The following is a 20,654-nucleotide window of genomic DNA, read 5'->3' on the forward strand; positions in this document are numbered from 1 at the left end:
AAGTAGTTTACTGACTTTGGTTGTCAGAGACTAGAAAAAGATATCAGTTTACTCATCCAGAGCTAAGCTTTAGCAATGTTGCTAGTTCTCCATAAGATATACACTGAGTTGACCAAACATTAGGAACACTTTCCTAATATTGAGTTGTCTTGCCCATTCACCCTCTGAATGACACACATACACAATACATGTCTCAAGGCTTAGAAATCCTTCTTTAACCTGTCTCCTCCCCTTCATCTACACTGATTGAAATGGATTTAACAAGTGGCATCAATGAGGGATCATAGCTTTCACCTGGATTCACCTGGTCAGTCTATGTCAGTCAGTGTAGTGTTTTTGTCATTTTGAGGAACTATTGCTTTAACAAATGTGTGATGAACATGAACTCATATTTTGGATGATGTGTTTAGAAAGAAGGGTATTTATCTTTTTGTAATCATTAAATGTCTGTATTTTTCTATTGAAAGTGAAATAATTGTATCATTCTGTGCTAGATAGGACCTTATGGCTGAACCCTGATAGGACCTTATGGCTGAACCCTGATAGGACCTTATGGCTGAACCCTGATAGGACCTTATGGCTGAACCCTGATAGGACCTTATGGCTGAACCCTGATAGGACCTTATGGCCGAACCCAGATAGGACCTTATGGCCGAACCCTGATAGGACCTTATGGCCAAACCCAGATAGGACCGTATGGCCGAACCCAGATAGGACCGTATGGCCGAACCCAGATAGGACCGTATGGCCGAACCCAGATAGGACCGTATGGCCGAACCCAGATAGGACCGTATGGCCGAACCCAGATAGGACCGTATGGCCGAACCCAGATAGGACCGTATGGCCGAACCCAGATAGGACCGTATGGCCGAACCCAGATAGGACCGTATGGCCGAACCCAGATAGGACCGTATGGCCGAACCCAGATAGGACCGTATGGCCGAACCCAGATAGGACCGTATGGCCGAACCCAGATAGGACCGTATGGCCGAACCCAGATAGGACCGTATGGCCGAACCCAGATAGGACCGTATGGCCGAACCCAGATAGGACCGTATGGCCGAACCCAGATAGGACCTTATGGCCGAACCCAGATAGGACCGTATGGCCGAACCCAGATAGGACCGTATGGCCGAACCCAGATAGGACCGTATGGCCGAACCCAGATAGGACCGTATGGCCGAACCCAGAATGACATTTCAGAGCCATAAGGTTCTATGTGCGATTGCATCCCCCTACTCTGGACTTTAGGTACCTTTAGGGACCTTACTGGGTTATGAAAGAATGCTGTACTACATATTCAGTTGTATCTGTTCCAGAAGAAGAAGCTCACATAATCAGTGTCTCGTCTCCCTACCAATAACTAGTGCTAGAAGGTGGATCCAATACATATGAGGCCAATAGCCCCCTTATACAGAACGTGTCCTACAGTAGCTCATGTTTCTGTTAAAAAACACAAAACAAAAAAACAACATTTATTTTTCTCCGTCTCCGTCCCTTTTCTCTTGTTTGATGCCTAATGAACAGGACCCTGTCCATCCCCACTTTGACTTGGATGGTCTCGTCTCTCTCCTGGATCTCCTTCTTCAGGCCCAGAATGTGCATCTCCAACCCTCCCCTAGCCTAGGTTCCTCCAGTACCTGTACCAACCCCATCCCCCTGCAGCCACGCCACCACCCACCTTATCCTGGATGGTCTCATCCCTCTCCTGGATCTCCTTCTTCAGGCCCAGAATGTGCATCTCTAACCCTCCCCTAGCCTAGGTTCCTCCAGTACCTGTACCCACCCCATCCCCCTGCAGCCACGCCACCACCCACCTTATCCTGGATGGTCTCGTCTCTCTCCTGGATCTCCTTCTTCAGGCCCAGAATGTGCATCTCCAACCCTCCCCTAGCCTAGGTTCCTCCAGTACCTGTACCAACCCCATCCCCCTGCAGCCACGCCACCACCCACCTTATCCTGGATGGTCTCGTCCCTCTCCTGGATCTCTTTCTTCAGGCCCAGGATGTCCTTCTCCAGGGACTTGATGACCCCTCGTAGCTTCTGCTGCTCCACCCTCAGCTTCTCAATCTCCACGTTGCGGTCGTCTATATCCTTCTGCAGGCTGCTGAACTGTCACGGGAGAAGACAGAGAGGGGAGAAGACAGAGAGGGGAGAAGACAGAGAGGGGAGAAGACAGAGAAGGGAGAAGACAGAGAAGGGAGAAGACAGAGAAGGGAGAAGGCAGAGAGGGGAGAAGACAGAGAGGGGAGAAGACAGAGAGGGGAGAAGACAGAGAGAGGAGAAGACAGAGAGGGGAGAAGACAGAGAGGGAAGAAGACAGAGAGGGGAGAAGACAGAGAGGGGAGAAGACAGAGAAGGGAGAAGACAGAGAGAGGAGAAGACAGAGAAGGGAGAAGGCAGAGAGGGGAGAAGACAGAGAGGGGAGAAGACAGAGAGGGGAGAAGACAGAGAGGGGAGAAGACAGAGAGGGAAGAAGACAGAGAGGGGAGAAGACAGAGAGGGGAGAAGACAGAGAGAGGAGAAGACAGAGAGGGGAGAAGACAGAGAGGGGAGAAGACAGAGAAGGGAGAAGACAGAGAGGGGAGAAGACAGAGAGGGGAGAAGACAGAGAGGGGAGAAGACAGAGAGAGGAGAAGACAGAGAGGGGAGAAGACAGAGAGGGAAGAAGACAGAGAGGGGAGAAGACAGAGAGGGAAGAAGACAGAGAGGGGAGAAGACAGAGAAGGGAGAAGACAGAGAGGGGAGAAGACAGAGAGGGGAGAAGAAAGAGAGGGGAGAAGACAGAGAGGGGAGAAGACAGAGAGGGGAGAAGACAGAGAGGGGAGAAGACAGAGAGGGGAGAAGACAGAGAGGGGAGAAGACAGAGAGGGGAGAAGACAGAGAGGGGGACCGGAGAGAGAAGACATGTTTAAAGGGTGTGAATGAGAAGTGGAGATTCAATAGATTATAGAACAGATATTTCATAGATATAATATATTGTAGCAGTCTATACTGTATGTGGAAGCTATAACATACTGTATGTGGAAGCTCTAAAAAAGCATTTTCTCATGGAATACTGAATGTAGTTAACCCTTTGTTTCAAAGACATTCGAGGACTGGATATGAATAAGTTGTTGTGTTCTCTGTTTTTCTGTGGTCTGGTTTTTACATAATGAGTGTATTAGGGTTATTATACGAGTGGGGAAGGAAAGAGTGAAGATAACTGTTATTTTGCATTCACCTTTTTCCTCATGACGCCCGTCTCTCCCTTCAGGCGCAGGTTGATCTCTTTCTCTACCCGTAGTTTCCTCTCATACTTGATGCGGATGTCCTGGATCTCCCGGTCTCCGTCCTCCTCCATCTGCTTCTTGGACTCCTCAAACTCCCTCACCTGCTGCCTGGACTCGTCCTGACACTGAGACACACACACACACACACAAAATCAAGCTTAAAGAGGGGCTGAACTTGGCTTTTCCGCCTGCTCATTAAGAAATGAGCGAGAGCTGTTTTGCGGGTGTGGTTTGGTGTGTTATATTCGCTATAGCCTACCGTTGTGTGTTCCTCTTTACCCGCTGTAGTTGAAACAGCCACAGTATCAACCGCGTGATGCAGCATGACAAGGTGGATGTGATAGATCAAGAAGCCCTGAATTTCCTATTTTCTAGAGTAGTATCTTTGATGACAGTTTGTGATGGAGCTTGGCCTCGTACAAGAGGGTGAGCCCTCCAGGGTACATCCTAGCCCCATCCGTCCACCCCCAGACCCTCAGTCTCTACCCTCTACCCCCCCTCACCTGGCCCAGCATGAGCATCTTCTCCTGGAGCTTGGCTTCGTAGAAGAGGGTGAGCTCCTCCAGGGCGCGGCCCTTGCTGTCCTCCTTGGCCTGCAGCTGCTGCTCGTAGCCCTCCTGCATGAGCTGCGACTTGAGCTGCAGCTCCTGGTACTTCTCGTACTCCAGCATCAGCTTCTGGTTACTGGTCGACTCTGGGGAATGACCAAGATGATGACATGGAGGCAGGTAGCCTAGTGGTTAGAGCGTTGGGTCAGTAATCGAAAGGTTGCTAGATCGAATCCCCCGAGCTGCCAAGGTAAACATCTGTCGTTCTGCCCCTGAACAAGGCAGTTAACCCACTGTTCCTTGGCCATCGTTGTAAATAACAACTTGTTCTTAACTGGCTTGCCTAGTTAAATAAAAAAATTATGAAAAATGTTCCTCTAACAGACACCTTTACCTTAAACAGTTTACACCGTATGGTGTGGCCCATGCAGGAATCAAACCCACTACTCGTGAAGGGTGTAAAATACAGGGCCCAGCAGGGTTATTGAATACAAAACTTGGTCTGAATGGTCTGTTGGATGAGTTCTGTTGTAAAGTATTAAGAGGTTACATTCAGCTAAGGTGAAAAGGTTTCAGAATATTTTATTGAATCTTAAGAAATTGCATTCACGTGTGGTTACGTAGATTTTTTTCTTTATTTCTCTCTTACCGAAATCCTGCTGCTCTCTGGAGTGTTTCTCCACGACCTCCCTCATGACCTCCTGGTTGGACATTTCCTGCTTCTCTTTCTCCGTTTTCAGGACCTGCAACACAACAGATCAGACCTGGGTTCAATTTTCTTCATCAATTAACATTTACTTTAGCCTTGTCATTTTTAAAACTTTTTCTATTGCTTCTGTTGAAACAGGGAAGCTCAGTCAAGCCCAGATAAGAGTATTCAAAATGATTTCAAATAGTATTTGAAGCCAGGTCCGCAACTGAATAATGTATATAAACATATAGGCTGTGAATATGCATGACAGACGGACCACGACCCTGAATGAAGGGTTCTCTCAAAGGAAAATGTACTGGGTTGACATACAAACATCTGCACATTTGTCCCATACCAGGTGCTGCATTAGAGTAAACAGTAACGATTGTGAGAAATAGGCAATAGCTGAGTGAATCTGCTTTTAGCAGGCTACTTGAAGAACATATATCTGCTTTTAGCAGGCTACTTGAAGAACAGATATCTGCTTTTAGCAGGCTACTTGAAGAACATATATCTGCTTTTAGCAGGCTACTTGAAGAACAGATATCTGCTTTTAGCAGGCTACTTGAAGAACATATATCTGCTTTTAGCAGGCTACTTGAAGAACAGATATCTGCTTTTAGCAGGCTACTTGAAGAACAGATATCTGCTTTTAGCAGGCTACTTGAAGAACAAACATCTGCTTTTAGCAGGCTACTTGAAGAACAAACATCTGCTTTTAGCAGGCTACTTGAAGAACAAACATCTGCTTTTAGCAGGCTACTTGAAGAACAACCATCTGCTTTTAGCAGGCTACTTGAAGAACAAACATCTGCTTTCCTTTAAGAGATGTAGTCTGCACAAAGCGCTCGTCGAGCTTCTTCACTCATAGGAAAACAGATATCTGCTTCCCTATAAGAGATGTGTATCAGGAATCAAGGTAAGACCCAAGTGCAGAATGTGTGAAGTAACAATGTTTATTGTAACCACTGGGGCAGGCAAACGTCAGGGCAAGGCAGGCACGGGTCGATAACCCAGAGCAACGGCCAAGGTACAGGACGGCAGGCAGGCTCAGAGACAGGCAGTGGTCAGGCGGGTACAGGGTCAGGACAGTCAAAGGTCAAAAACCAGGAGGACGAGAAAAAGAGAGACTAGGGAAAACCAGGAGCTGAGACAAAATGCTGCTAGGCTTGAACAAACAAGACGAACTGGCATCAGACAGACAACACAGGTATAAATACACAGGGGATAATGGGAAAGATGGGCGACACCTGGAGGGGGGTGGAGACAAGCACAAGGACAGGTGAAACAGATCAGGGCGTGACGATGTGGTCTGCACAAAGCGCTCGTTTAGCTTCTTCACTCATAGGAAAACAGATATCTGTTCTTCGAGTAGCCTGCTAAAAACATATTCACTCTCTACTGTAGTCTAGTGCTCACAAACAGTACCCTGCATTCGGACTAATAGAGGTCAGGTAAGGTTTGTTATTGGTTGCATCCCTTTCATTTCAAGGCCCAGGTCAACAGTATTAGAAAGACGACTTAAATGCAGTGCAGTTCACCAGCTGTGATTCAATAGTTGTACTTTATCTGGATAGCAGCATGTTTGGGTTTATTCCCCACATTCACAACAGTCTCAACTGCACACAGTATCAAGCGGCAACAGGAAGCAGGTGCAGACTCTACAAAGGTTAGGTTGTGCCGTGGTACTGGCAGAACAATTGGGGCAATGCGTGTGCAACACAGAGCTCTACCCACAGCATATCCCAGTGACACAGAGCTCTACCCACAGCATATCACAGTGACACAGAGCTCTACCCACAGCATATCCCAGTGACACAGAGCTCTACCCACAGCATATCACAGTGACACAGAGCTCTACCCACAGCATATCACAGTGACACAGAGCTCTATCCACAGCATATCCCAGTGACACAGAGCTCTACCCACAGCATATCCCAGTGACACAGAGCTCTACCCACAGCATATCCCAGTGACACAGAGCTCTACCCACAGCATATCACAGTGACACAGAGCTCTACCCACAGCATATCCCAGTGACACAGAGCTCTACCCACAGCATATCCCAGTGACACAGAGCTCTACCCACAGCATATCCCAGTGACACAGAGCTCTACCCACAGCATATCCCAGTGACACAGAGCTCTACCCACAGCATATCCCAGTGACACAGAGCTCTACCCACAGCATATCCCAGTGACACAGTGCTCTATCCACAGCATATCACAGTGACACAGAGCTCTACCCACAGCATATCCCAGTGACACAGAGCTCTATCCACAGCATATCACAGTGACACAGAGCTCTACCCACAGCATATCCCAGTGACACAGAGCTCTACCCACAGCATATCCCAGTGACACAGAGCTCTACCCACAGCATATCCCAGTGACACAGTGCTCTATCCACAGCATATCACAGTGACACAGAGCTCTATCCACAGCATATTCCAGTGACACAGAGCTCTACCCACAGCATATCCCAGTGACACAGTGCTCTATCCACAGCATATCCCAGTGACACAGAGCTCTACCCACAGCATATCCCAGTGACACAGAGCTCTACCCACAGCATATCCCAGTGACAGAGCTCTATCCACAGCATATCCCAGTGACACAGAGCTCTACCCACAGCATATCCCAGTGATAGTTTGTCCCAGAAACCTGTACCGCAGCCCGCAACTGTGGGCCAAGCAAAAATTAGCCCCCCAAAAAATCATAAATTGGCATTAATACGTGTCATATAAGTTTGCCAACATTGCAAAAGAAAATATATATATATCATTGAGTTAGTAAAGCAGCATACAAACATGGTCTCTTTTTTGTTTTCTTGAGTAAGGCAGCTCCAAAATTCTTTCTGTGATGGTGGGGCAAGCCAGCAGAAAATTGTAACAGTCCTGACCTGTTTTATGTTGTTTTTTTGTGTTTATGGTCAGGGCATGTGTTTTGGGTGGGCAGTCTATGTTATCTGTTTCTATGTTGGTTTCGGTGTGCCTGGTATGGCTCTTGATTAGAGGCAGGTGGTTTGCATTTTCCTCTAATCAAGAGTCATATTTAGGTAGGGCATTATCACTGTGTGTTTGTGGGTGATTGTCTCCTGTGATGTCTTCGTGTCGTTATCGATGTATATTCACAAACGGGACTGTTTGGCTGTTCGTTTTGTTTCGATGTCGTCTGTTGCCTGTTCGTGAGTTTACGTTTCAGTTATGTAAGTTTATGTTCAGGTTTTCGTTCTACGTCGTTTTGTTATTTTGTAGTTTGAAAGTGTTTTGTTTAGTTTTCGTGTTGCCATCTGCATTGTTGTAATTTATAATAAAGATGGCATATTTCCCAGACTCCGCATTTTGGTCAGAAGATCCTTCTCTCCTCACCTCATCTGAGGATGAGGAGAGCGACAGCTCTTACAGAATCACCCACCAAAATACAGAGACCAAGCGGTATGGGAATGCTCGAGGGAGCAATAAGGATTTCTGGACTTGGGAGGAGATATTGGACGGTAGAGGACCTTGGGCTCAACCAGGGGAATATCGCCGTCCTAAGGAGGAGAAGAGGGCAGCCACAGCCCAGGAGCGCTGGTATGAGGAGGCAGCGCGACGACGCGGTTGGGAGCCCGTGAGTAAGACCCAAAAATTTCTTGGGGGGGGGCACACGAGGAGTGTGGCAAAGCCGGGTAGGATACCCGAGCCAACTCCCCGTGCTTACCGTGGAGGTAGAAGGCGTCGTACTGGTAAGACACCGTGTTATGCGGTAAAGCGCACGGTGTCCCCAGTACGCGTGCTTAGCCCAGTGCGGGCTATTCCACCTTGCCGCACTGGGAGGGCTAGGTTGGGCATCGAGCCGGGTGCCATGAAGCCGGCCCAACGTAGCTGGTCTCCAGTACGTCTCCTCGGGCCGGTGTACATGGCACCAGCCTTACAGGTGGTGTCCCCGGTTCGCCTGCATAGCCCAGTGCGGGCTATTCCACCTCGCCGCACTGGCAGGGCTACGGGGTTCATTCAACCTGGTGGGGTTGGGGAGGCTCGGTGCTCAAGAGCACGTGTCCTCCTTCACGGTCCGGTATATCCGGTGCCACCTCCATGTACCAGTCCTCCGGTGGCAGCCCCCCGTACCAGGCTGTCTCTCCGGGTTCTCTCTCCTGCTGTTTCCTCCTCTCCAGCGCAGCCGGTGCCTAGACCACGCACCAGGCTGTCTCTCCTTCTCCTCCCTACAGAGCTATCTGTCTCCCCAGCGCCATCTGAGCCATCCGTCTCCCCAGCGCCATCTGAGCCATCCGTCTCCCCAGCGCCATCTGAGCCATCCGTCTCTCCAGCGCCATCTGAGCCATCCGTCTCCCCAGCGCCGTCTGAGCCATCCGTCTGCCATGAGCCTGCAAAGCCGCCCGTCTGCCATGAGCCTGCAAAGCCGCCCGTCTGCCATGAGCCTACAGAGCCATCCGCCAGACAGGAGCCGCTAGAGCCGTCAGCCAGACAGGAGCCGCTAGAGCCGTCAGCCAGACAGGATCTGCCAGAGCCGCCAACCAGACAGGATCTGCCAGAGCCGCCAACCAGACAGGATCTGCCAGAGCCGCCAACCAGACAGGATCTGCCAGAGCCGCCAACCAGACAGGATCTGCCAGAGCCGCCAACCAGACAGGATCTGCCAGAGCCGCCAGCGAGCCATGAGCAGCCAGAGCCGTCAGAGAGCCATGAGCAGCCAGAGCCGTCAAAGAGCCATGAGCAGCCAGAGCCGTTAAAGAGCCATGAGCAGCCAGAGCCGTCAGTGAGCCATGAGCAGCCAGAGCCGTCAGAGAGCCATGAGCAGCCAGAGCCGTCAGAGCGCCATGAGCGTCGAGAGCCGTCAGCCTGCCATGAGTGTCGAGAGCCGTCAGCCTGCCATGAGCGTCGAGAGCCGTCAGCCTGCCATGAGCGTCAAGAGCCGTCAGCCTGCCATGAGCGTAGAGAGCCGTCAGCCAGCATGGACCTGCCAGAGCCGTCCAAACAGGACCTGCCAGAGTCCTTCAGCCGGGATCTGCCCCTTGTCCCGGTGTTGCCCCTTGTCCCGGTGCTGCCCCTTGTCCCGGTGCTGCCCCTTGTCCCGGTGCTGCCCCTTGTCCCGGTGCTGCCCCTTGTCCCGGTGCTGCCCCTTGTCCCGGTGCTGCCCCTTGTCCCGGTGCTGCCCCTTGTCCCAGTGATGGTCCTTATCCTGGTGCTGCCCCTTGTTCTGGTGCTGCCCCTTGTCCCGGTGCTACCCCTTGTCCCGGTGCTGCCCCTTGTCCTGGTGCTAGCTGTTTATTTAGGGGAAGGTAGTGTTAGGGTGGGCATTAGAAGGGGTAGAAAGAAGAGGGGAGTGACTATGGTGGTATGGGGACAGCGTCCTGAGCCGGAACCACCACCGTGGTCAACTGCCCACCCGGACCCTCCCCTGGATTTTGTGCTTGTGCGCCCGGCGTGCGCATCTTGAGGGGGGGGTACTGTAACAGTCCTGACCTGTTTTATGTTGTTTTTTATGTGTTTATGGTCAGGGCATGTGTTTTGGGTGGGCAGTCTATGTTATCTGTTTCTATGTTGGTTTCGGTGTGCCTGGTATGGCTCTTGATTAGAGGCAGGTGGTTTGCATTTTCCTCTAATCAAGAGTCATATTTAGGTAGGGCATTATCACTGTGTGTTTGTGGGTGATTGTCTCCTGTGATGTCTTCGTGTCGTTATCGATGTATATTCACAAACGGGACTGTTTGGCTGTTCGTTTTGTTTCGATGTCGTCTGTTGCCTGTTCGTGAGTTTACGTTTCAGTTATGTAAGTTTATGTTCAGGTTTTCGTTCTACGTCGTTTTGTTATTTTGTAGTTTGAAAGTGTTTTGTTTAGTTTTCGTGTTGCCATCTGCATTGTTGTAATTTATAATAAAGATGGCATATTTCCCAGACTCCGCATTTTGGTCAGAAGATCCTTCTCTCCTCACCTCATCTGAGGATGAGGAGAGCGACAGCTCTTACAAAAATACGGAGCGTTGCTCTGTGATTGGCTCAGTGTTCTGTCACTCATGGGGACACTACGTCACCGCCAAGTCTAAGGGTAGACTTAAAAAATTCTAGCCCATTGGGTAGAGTAGAGTTACATTAGAAGTGCCCATCCAAAAAGGCTTAAGGTCATTGGCCACAGATAAAAGGACATCAAATCACGTTATATGTACAGCAGCTTTGATTGGACTGATCATGTCAACATCATACTTTCAAAATCTTAGCTAGCAGTCATCATCATGAATCAAGTCGACAATCTACTGACAAATCCTTTTAATCCTTGTCATATGAAGAGAAATAATGAAGAGAAATTATAGATGAAAAATATCGGTGCTCATCGGCCATTGGACATAAACATTACGCAACAAGTTGGAAATCGCCAATTCAACAATGACTGGTTTGGAAGGAATCAGTGGCTAACTGCAAGCATTGCAAAGCAATCATTAGCCTGCTATTCAGTGGAGTGGCTGATTAAGGGGCTTTAAAATGATAAACATTCAACACTGGCCATGCTGTCAATGAAGCATGATTTGTTCCGCGCTCAAATCAACTGTTAACTTCCAAATCTGACTTTAGTGAGTTTAAGACAACTGGGAACTCGGGGAAAAACGAGCTACGACTGGGAAAATAAGCTTTGAACTTTCATCCAACACGGAATTGTAAATCGGGAACTTGGGACTCTTTCAAGAGCTACGACCTGAAGATCACTGATGTCATCATGATTCAACCTTTTTTTCTTCTTCAGAGTTCCCAGTTGTCTTGAAAGCAACATAAATCCAGAGAATGCCAGACTTTGATGACAAAATTTGCCCACAAGAAGAACGCTGCTCCACCTTCCTGTTCAAGTGAGCACAGCACAGCAAGGTGAGTCCAAAATTGTCTTGTATGCTGCTGCATAAATGATGTAATATTAGGGAGATATGTATATTATAGCTAAGAAAGTAATACTAAGTGTATGTTGAGGAGTAAGATGTTAGTAGCCCATGTGCCTCACCCTAATAATTTAGTCTATTTACCCCTCTTAATTTCGCCTAACGTTACTGTTCTGACTTGGTGGTGCACATGTAGCCTATAACTTGTTTTAGAGAAATGTAATCATCGAATATTGTAAGAGCTTTTATTGTTTGCTTATATACCCACTTTATTTATTCTACGGTTCTGACTTGGTGTACAGGGAGAACACTGTAAGAACGGACCATGTTCTGAATTCTGTCGCTGTACATTTCAAAAGTGCTGAACAGATAGTTATATTGACTACGTCCGTCCTAGCTCGCTCATGAATGTCTTAATCAAAATTACGGATTGCCTCTGATCCGCTTGTCGTCCCCTTATGCCATAGTTTGTACATCTCAATTGTGTCACGGCTCCTCCTCTGCAGTGCAGGGGGCGGTTCCTCCTGCAGGCAGAGGAGGGTCGTTAAGTGATTGGAGCCACCTGGGCTCAGGGTATAAAACTGCTTACTAATCACCTCTCCCTGTCTTGCTCTCTCTCTGCTCCTCCAGGTATGCTCATGATTTGTTTGTTCCGTTTTAGTTTTGCATAGTTTTCACTCAGTCATGTTCACACACACATATTCATGCACCCATGCACTTTACATACACCTTACATTATGATACTTCCACACCTCATTCCTTTTTCTTAGTTTAAGTTAATAGTTTGTTTAATAATAAAGAACACTTTTGAATTGGCCTATACCTGTTGTTCGTGTCCCCTCATTGTTGTCACAGGCTATGAGCCGGCTTGTGACAAGTGGGGGCTCATCCGGGACTTGGGTTAGTTTAGTTTAGTTTGCCAAATGTTTTTTTGTTTGAGTGGATGTTTTGGTTGGGCCAATTTTTGTTTAAGAGAGAGTTGAGAGCCATGTGTTCTTTTGGTTCAGTTAGCTTGGTAGCTAAGCAATTCACTTTGTGTTTTTCTGGGTTTTGTTCAGGTGGGAGTCCTCTCCTGTTCAGGCATATCAGCAAGTGTCCATAGGAGGCTTGTGGTGTTTTTGTTTTAGGTGGCAGTGAACGTGGGTAGAGCATCCCTTTCCCTTTTTCCCTACATCGGCTCGGGAGCACCTCCGTGGTTATGGGAGGGCTGCCAGTTTCTGGTTGTCTTTTCCTCTCCACTGGTTTTGTGTGCATAAAACCCCACCACATGTGACTGCACGAAGACCAGGGCCAGTTAGTTAGTAGTTTTTGGAGGATAGTGGGGTGTGGCTCCTGTCCTTGAACCCAGATTGACAGCAGGTGAGTTGTGTTTTTTTGAGCATTTTGTAATAGTTGTATTGGTTGAGGAAAATGTCTTCCATTTTGTGTAGTTTTGTTCAAGCTCCTTCAGAGGTAGCCTTAGAGTTGTGTACTAAGGAGCAGTTAATTGAAATTGCTGAACATTATCAGATTGAGATTGTTGATAAAAAAATTAAAGAGACTGTTAACTAGCTTAAAGCAGGGTCTTAGGGAAATGGGTGTTTTTGGCGGTCAGTCTGCTAGTAGTGAGGGTGCAAGTTTTCAGTCTAGCCCTTCATTAACTTTTGAGCAGCAGAGGGAACTGTTGCAAATGCAATTAGAGATAGAGCGATTGAGAAATGCTAATAGACCGGAAAGACTACCACAGTTTGATGTTTCACAGAATCTTCGTTTGTTGCCTAAATTTGATGAGTCAGATCCAGACACATACTTTACTTTATTTGAGCGTATTGCGGAAGCTAGAGCTTGGTCAGATTTGGACATGACTATGTTGTTGCAATGTGTACTTACAGGTAAAGCACGTGAGGCTTTTGCAGCACTGAGTGTAGCTGACAGTAAAGTTTATGCTAAAGTTAAATCAGCAGTTCTGAAGGTCTACGAGCTTGTGCCAGAGGCATATCGTCAACGTTTTCGTTACAGGAAAAAGTTAGATTCACAAACCTATTCTGAGTTTGTTTGTGATTTGACTTCTGCATTTAATCGTTGGTGTACAGCTTCTGAAGTTAGTACTTTTGAGGGTCTGTCTAATTTGATTGTGTTAGAACAGTTCAAAAATTCTGTTCCTGACCAGGTTGCTACATACATGAATGAACGTAAAGTTAAGTCTCCAAGTGATGCAGCAATCCTTGCAGATGAGTACAGGCTAACACATAAAAGCCATTTTGAGTCAAACAGTGACATGTACCATAAGAATAACTTTACTCCTAGGAATAGTAGGTCACCTTTTTTGGGGGCATCTTTCCAAAGGCCTCAGCAGAAGTTTGGGTCTGGAGGACTTAAAGCACCGGTTAATGCTAATACCTGTCGCTACTGTTTAGTTGAAGGACATTGGAAGAAAAATTGTCCTCTGCTTAAATCAAAACAGTCAGTTCAAGTTAAACCTGCTGTGATGGCAAGTCCTGTTACAGCCTCTGACCACCAGGGTGAGCTGTTTCAGCCACTAGTTGAGTTTGATTCTCAGTTTTCCCGCTGTGATTTTTCAGCCTTCATTTCAGATGGTGTAGTGTCCCTGGTAGATGGCAACCAGAATGTTAAAATCAAGATCCTAAGAGACACTGGAGCTTTAGATTCTTTTATTCTGGAATCTGTTTTGCCGTTCTCTAAAGAGTCTGATACTGGCCGTTGTGTAATGGTATGTGGTATGGGTTTAGTTCCATTCTCTTGTCCTTTACATGAAGTTACCCTAAAATGTGGTCTGGTAGAGGGTGATGTAGATGTTGGGGTTAGACCTCAGTTGCCAGTAGAGGGAGTGCACATGATTTTGGGGAATGACTTGGCAGGTAGTAAGGTGTGGGCAGATGGCAAATTAAACATCTGTAAGAAGCAACCTTCAGTGTCCCCTGCAAGGGAATCTCCGGATCAGAACTGTGTCTCCTGAGGTATTTCCAGTTTGTGCGGTTACCCGCGCAGCCTCTCGTAAGGAGATTGAGAGTAAGCCAGAAAGTCTTGAGTTGCCAGTCAAACTCCAGACAGAACAGTTGACTAGTTCTAGAGATTCATTGATGGCTGAGCAAAAAGCCGATACTACTTTGGCTGATCTGTTTGATAAAGTGGTTCCTGATTCAGTGGTGAGGAATAGTGCTCAGTGTTATTTTCTTCTTGATGGGCTGTTGGTCAGGAAATGGGTTCCACACTATGATCAGGGTCTAGGAGAACCAGTCTTTCAAATAGTTGTACCTACTACTTTGCGAAATAAAGTGTTGAAAACTTCACATGGTGATGTGGCAGGTCATATGGGTGTTCGTAAAACTTATGATCGCATACTTCGTTATTTTTTCTGGCCACGTTTAAAGCGGGATGTATCTCAGTTTATTAAAACTTGTGATACGTGTCAGCGCACAAGCAAGCCAAATCAGGTTGTAAAGCCTGCACCGTTGTATCCAATACCAGCCGTAGGGCAACCTTTTGAGCATCTTATTATCGATTGTGTTGGGCCATTACCAAGGTCCAAGTCAGGTCATAGCTACTTATTAACTGTTATGTGTCAAGCAACCAGATATCCGGCAGCTTTTTCCTTGCGTACCATAACTTCAAAATCAGTAGTTAAAGCTTTAACTCAATTTATTTCAACATTTGGGATTCCAAAAACCATCCAGTCAGATCAGGGGTCTAACTTTACCTCTCATTTATTTGCTCAGGTTCTCAAACAGCTTAAAGTTAAACACAAGTCTACTGCGTTCCATGCCCAGAGCCAGGGAGCTTTGGAACGTTTTCATCAAACTTTAAAATCCTTGCTTCGTGCATATTGTACGGAACTGTCTGCCGACTGGGAGGAGGGGTCACCTTGGCTGTTACTAGCTGCTCGTGAAGTAGTGCAGGAAAGCACAGGGTTTAGCCCAAATGACTTAGTGTTTGGCCATAAGGTGCGTGGGCCTTTAGCAGTGTTGCAGGATGGTTGTTTGCCTGAGGAACCACCTCGGAACCTTATTGACTATGTAAATGGTTTTAGGTTGAAGTTGTATAGGGCTGGTGAACTAGCGAAAGAAACTAAAATGTTCTCAACGGAAAATGAAACTGAAATATGACGGACAGGCTGAGCTGCGTGAGTTTAGTCCCGGTGATCGGGTACTTGCTCTTCTGCCTCTTGTAAGTTCACCTTTTCAGGCAAAATACTGTGGTCCTTTCACTGTGTTGCGTAAAGTGTCAGATTTGAACTATCTTATTGAAACCCCTAGTCATAGGAAGTCCTCTAAATTATGCCATGTGAACCTGTTAAAATGTTATCACTCCCGTGATCTAAGCAAAGTTGAAGGCACTCCAGCAGTGAGGTCAGTGTTGACTGCTGCCCCATTCCCTGCATCTTGTGGCTTTAATTTGGTGGAGGGGGGAGAAGAGGAAGTTAAAGTTTCAGATGAGGTCTTACAAGGACGGTTGAAAAACTCCCAGACTATGCAAAACCTTGGGGTTTTTGGTAGATCATTTAGACTCTGAGAAACGTGATGAATTGGTAGCTCTTATTAGAAACTACCCTGTTTTGTTTTCTGACACTCCATCCCAAACCCACTTAATTGAACATGATATAGACATCGGAGATGCTAAGCCTATCAAACACAGATTTTATCGTGTATCTGAGGAGAAGAGACTAAAACTGGAAACAGATGCAGTCTATGTTGGACACAGGTATTGATTTGGCAAAATGTGAGTTTGCCAAAGCTACAGTCACATACCTAGGCAAGGTTGTTGGTCAGGGATTTGTCTGTCCCGTAGAAGCCAAGGTTCAGGCTGTGAAGCAGTTCCCACAGCCCTCTACAAAGAAAGAACTGATGCGCTTCCTGGGAATGGCGGGGTACTACCGTGCTTTTTGTAAACTTTTCGGTAGTAGTGTCCCCACTGACCAATCTGTTGAAGGCCAAGGCTGAATTTATCTGGTCCACCCAGTGTCAAGAGGCATTTGATGCAGTTAAGACTTTTTTTGTGTTTGGCACCTGTTGGCAGCACCAAATTCTGGGAAACCTTTCAAATTGCAGGTAGACGCCAGTCAAATCGGTGCTGGGGCTGTGCTTCTCCAGGAGAATGACGACAAGGTTGAGTGTCCAGTCAGTTTCTTCTCCCGAAAATTTAATAAGTATCAGAAACTATTCTGTAATTGAAAAGGAGGCTTTAGGTCTCATTTGGGCTTTACAGCACTTCGAGGTCTATGTTGGTTCTGGTTTGACCCCTTTAACTGTGTTCACTGACCACAACCCACTTGTTTTTCTGAGGTCTCTGCAAAACCCAAACCAGCGCCTGATGCGTTGGGCTTTGTTCTTGCAACCTTTCAACCTTGATATTAGACACATTAGTGGTAAGGATCATATCATTGCTGATGCTCTGTCCCGTGCTCCTTTAACCTAGCTTGTATCTTTTCTCTGCTGACCCCTACGGGCTGTCTGCGCCTCTTTTCTCTTAAATTGCTCCCCAGGTACCAGGGCTGCTGAGTTTGAGGGGCGGACAGTCAGCTGGGGGACACGGGGCTACTGCTAGGAGCCGGGATTGGTATTTTTGTTTATTTGTTTTTTGGGAAATTTGAATTATTTTGAATATGTTGGAGGAAGTTGGGTTGAGGGTGGGACCCTCATTTTAAGGAGGGGGGTGTCACGGCTCCTCCTCTGCAGTGCAGGGGGCGGTTCCTCCTGCAGGCAGAGGAGGGTCGTTAAGTGATTGGAGCCACCTGGGCTCAGGGTATAAAACTGCTTACTAATCACCTCTCCCTGTCTTGCTCTCTCTCTCTCTGCTCCTCCAGGTATGCTCATGATTTGTTTGTTCCTTTGTAGTTTTGCATAGTTTTCACTCAGTCATGTTCACACACACTTATTCATGCATCCATGCACTTTACATACACCTTACATTATGATACATCCACACCTCATTCCTTTTTCTTAGTTTAAGTTAATAGTTTGTTTAATAATAAAGAACACTTTTGAATTGGCCTATACCTGTTGTTCGTGTCCCCTCATTTTTGTCACAGGCTATGAGCCGGCTTGTGACAATTGTCAGTAGAAACCACATTTGTTTAAGTAAGTCAGCCATATCAGCTATGTTATTTTTAAAGTCAGTAGATGATGCTGAATGAACTGTTTCGCTGCCAGACAAGGCTCCGCTGATAGCCAGGTGTAGCAGTGGTATAGTGCAATTCATGCATTGTTTAGTGTTGTGTTGTGTAGTGGCTTTGCTGGCATGCATCCCACATCTATTGTTTTTGCCCACCAAGGGGCATGCTAAAATACATGATAAAATCGCCACTGGTTGTACCTGGTTTTTGGTCTTGAGGGACTCGATCTCTTGGACAAACTTCTCTGAGAGGTCCTTGATTTTCTCGTTGTAGTTCATGTCCTTCAGACGCAGCTGGTACTCATTCTCCATCTTCAGCTCCTTCACACGGGTCTTCAGCTCCATCATGATCTGGTTCTGTTACAGTAAAACAGAACAGAGTAGAACAGAACAGAGTAGAACAGAACAGAGTAGAACAGAACAGAGTAGAACAGAACAGAGTAGCACAGAACAGAGTAGCACAGAACAGAGTAGCACAGAACAGAGTAGCACAGAACAGAGTAGCACAGAACAGAGTAGCACAGAACAGAGTAGCACAGAACAGAGTAGCACAGAACAGAGTAGCACAGAACAGAGTAGCACAGAACAGAGTAGCACAGAACAGAGTAGCACAGAACAGAGTAGCACAGAACAGAGTAGCACAGAACAGAGTAGCACAGAACAGAGTAGCACAGAACAGAGTAGCACAGAACAGAGTAGCACAGAACAGAGTAGCACAGAACAGAGTAGCACAGAACAGAGTAGCACAGAACAGAGTAGCACAGAACAGAGTAGCACAGAACAGAGTAGCACAGAACAGAGTAGCACAGAACAGAGTAGCACAGAACAGAGTAGCACAGAACAGAGTAGCACAGAACAGAGTAGCACAGAACAGAGTAGCACAGAACAGAGTAGCACAGAACAGAGTAGCACAGAACAGAGTAGCACAGAACAGAGTAGCACAGAACAGAGTAGCACAGAACAGAGTAGCACAGAACAGAGTAGCACAGAACAGAGTAGCACAGAACAGAGTAGCACAGAACAGAGTAGCACAGAACAGAGTAGCACAGAACAGAGTAGCACAGAACAGAGTAGCACAGAACAGAGTAGCACAGAACAGAGTAGCACAGAACAGAGTAGCACAGAACAGAGTAGCACAGAACAGAGTAGCACAGAACAGAGTAGCACAGAACAGAGTAGCACAGAACAGAGTAGCACAGAACAGAGTAGCACAGAACAGAGTAGCACAGAACAGAGTAGCACAGAACAGAGTAGCACAGAACAGAGTAGCACAGAACAGAGTAGCACAGAACAGAGTAGCACAGAACAGAGTAGCACAGAACAGAGTAGCACAGAACAGAGTAGCACAGAACAGAGTAGCACAGAACAGAGTAGCACAGAACAGAGTAGCACAGAACAGAGTAGCACAGAACAGAGTAGCACAGAACAGAGTAGCACAGAACAGAGTAGCACAGAACAGAGTAGCACAGAACAGAGTAGCACAGAACAGAGTAGCACAGAACAGAGTAGCACAGAACAGAGTAGCACAGAACAGAGTAGCACAGAACAGAGTAGCACAGAACAGAGTAGCACAGAACAGAGTAGCACAGAACAGAGTAGCACAGAACAGAGTAGCACAGAACAGAGTAGCACAGAACAGAGTAGCACAGAACAGAGTAGCACAGAACAGAGTAGCACAGAACAGAGTAGCACAGAACAGAGTAGCACAGAACAGAGTAGCACAGAACAGAGTAGCACAGAACAGAGTAGCACAGAACAGAGTAGCACAGAACAGAGTAGCACAGAACAGAGTAGCACAGAACAGAGTAGCACAGAACAGAGTAGCACAGAACAGAGTAGCACAGAACAGAGTAGCACAGCACAGAGTAGCACAGCACAGAGTAGCACAGAACAGAGTAGCACAGCACAGAGTAGCACAGAACAGAGTAGCACAGCACAGAGTAGCACAGCACAGAGTAGCACAGCACAGAGTACAATAGCACAGAGTACAATAGCACAGAGTACAATAGCACAATAGCACAATAGCACAGAGTAGAATAGAGTAGCACAGAGTACAATAGCACAATAGCACAGAGTAGAATAGAGTAGCACAGAGTACAATAGCACAATAGCACAGAGTAGAATAGAGTAGCACAGAGTACAATAGCACAATAGCACAGAGTAGAATAGAGTAGCACAGAGTACAATAGCACAATAGCACAGAGTAGAATAGAGTAGCACAGAGTAGCACAGAGTACAATAGCACAGAGTAGAATAGAGTAGCACAGAGTAGCACAGAGTACAATAGCACAGAGTACAATAGCACAATAGCACAGAGTACAATAGCACAATAGCACAGAGTACAATAGCACAATAGCACAGAGTACAATAGCACAATAGCACAGAGTAGAATAGAGTAGCACAGAGTAGAATAGAGTAGCACAGAGTACAATAGCACAATAGCACAGAGTACAATAGCACAATAGCACAGAGTACAATAGCACAATAGCACAGAGTACAATAGAACAGCACAGAGTACAATAGAACAGCACAGAGTACAATAGCACAGAGCAGAGTATAGTATAGTTTTTTGGGGGGACAGAGAGTAGGAAGGCAATGCATGATCAAGAGCAACAACCTAGATTACGATGAAGATAACCATTTACATAATCCTACTAGAGGCATGGAACTCAAAGCATTAGTAGCAATGGGCAAACCAGATGTAAATCAAAAGACATGCAAGTATCTAATGTTTTAACTGTATTTTCTCTCTCCCATATGTCGCCCTCTTTTTCTCCATAATCCGTCATGGCCAGTACCTTCTCCTCTAGGTCTGACTTGGTGATGAGGATCTCCTCAGCGTAGGTGATGTCCTTGTCTCTCTTCAGGCCACGGCCCTCCTTGTCTATGATCTTCCAGATGAGCAGACAGCCGTCCTCAGACACCGTCAGCAGATACTGGTCGTCGAACGTGATTACCATCTGAGTGGGGACAAGGTAATAATAAGAATACCTTTTATTTAAGTGTTCAGGTGGTACCTCCTTGTTTCATTCCATTATGAAACACTTTCTCCTTACTGAACGAGACCAACGTGATCATCATTATTTATATTTGTTCATTCAGTACAGGTAACTGCCAAAATAAAGGAAACACCAACATAGTGTCTTAAGGTGTTGGGCCAGCAGGAGCCAC

At 46.7% G+C, this 20,654-nt stretch overlaps 1 protein-coding gene across 1 annotated transcript in view; it reads right to left on the reverse strand.

Moving 5' to 3' along the window:
- The window catches only part of cfap57 (cilia and flagella associated protein 57), a 45,006-nt gene that overhangs the window by 13,484 nt on the left and 10,868 nt on the right, over window positions 1-20,654 (reverse strand). The window contains exons 12-17 of the mRNA XM_055882676.1: window positions 20,282-20,443; window positions 17,685-17,840; window positions 4,470-4,563; window positions 3,776-3,966; window positions 3,224-3,397; window positions 1,954-2,112 (exon numbers count right to left, since the gene is read on the reverse strand). Of these exons, the coding sequence (XP_055738651.1) occupies window positions 1,954-2,112; window positions 3,224-3,397; window positions 3,776-3,966; window positions 4,470-4,563; window positions 17,685-17,840; window positions 20,282-20,443 (936 nt within the window). The remainder of the gene's footprint in view (window positions 1-1,953; window positions 2,113-3,223; window positions 3,398-3,775; window positions 3,967-4,469; window positions 4,564-17,684; window positions 17,841-20,281; window positions 20,444-20,654) is intronic.

This window comes from Salvelinus fontinalis, chromosome 26, assembly GCF_029448725.1.
Source record: "Salvelinus fontinalis isolate EN_2023a chromosome 26, ASM2944872v1, whole genome shotgun sequence".
NCBI classification, from domain to species: domain Eukaryota; kingdom Metazoa; phylum Chordata; class Actinopteri; order Salmoniformes; family Salmonidae; genus Salvelinus; species Salvelinus fontinalis.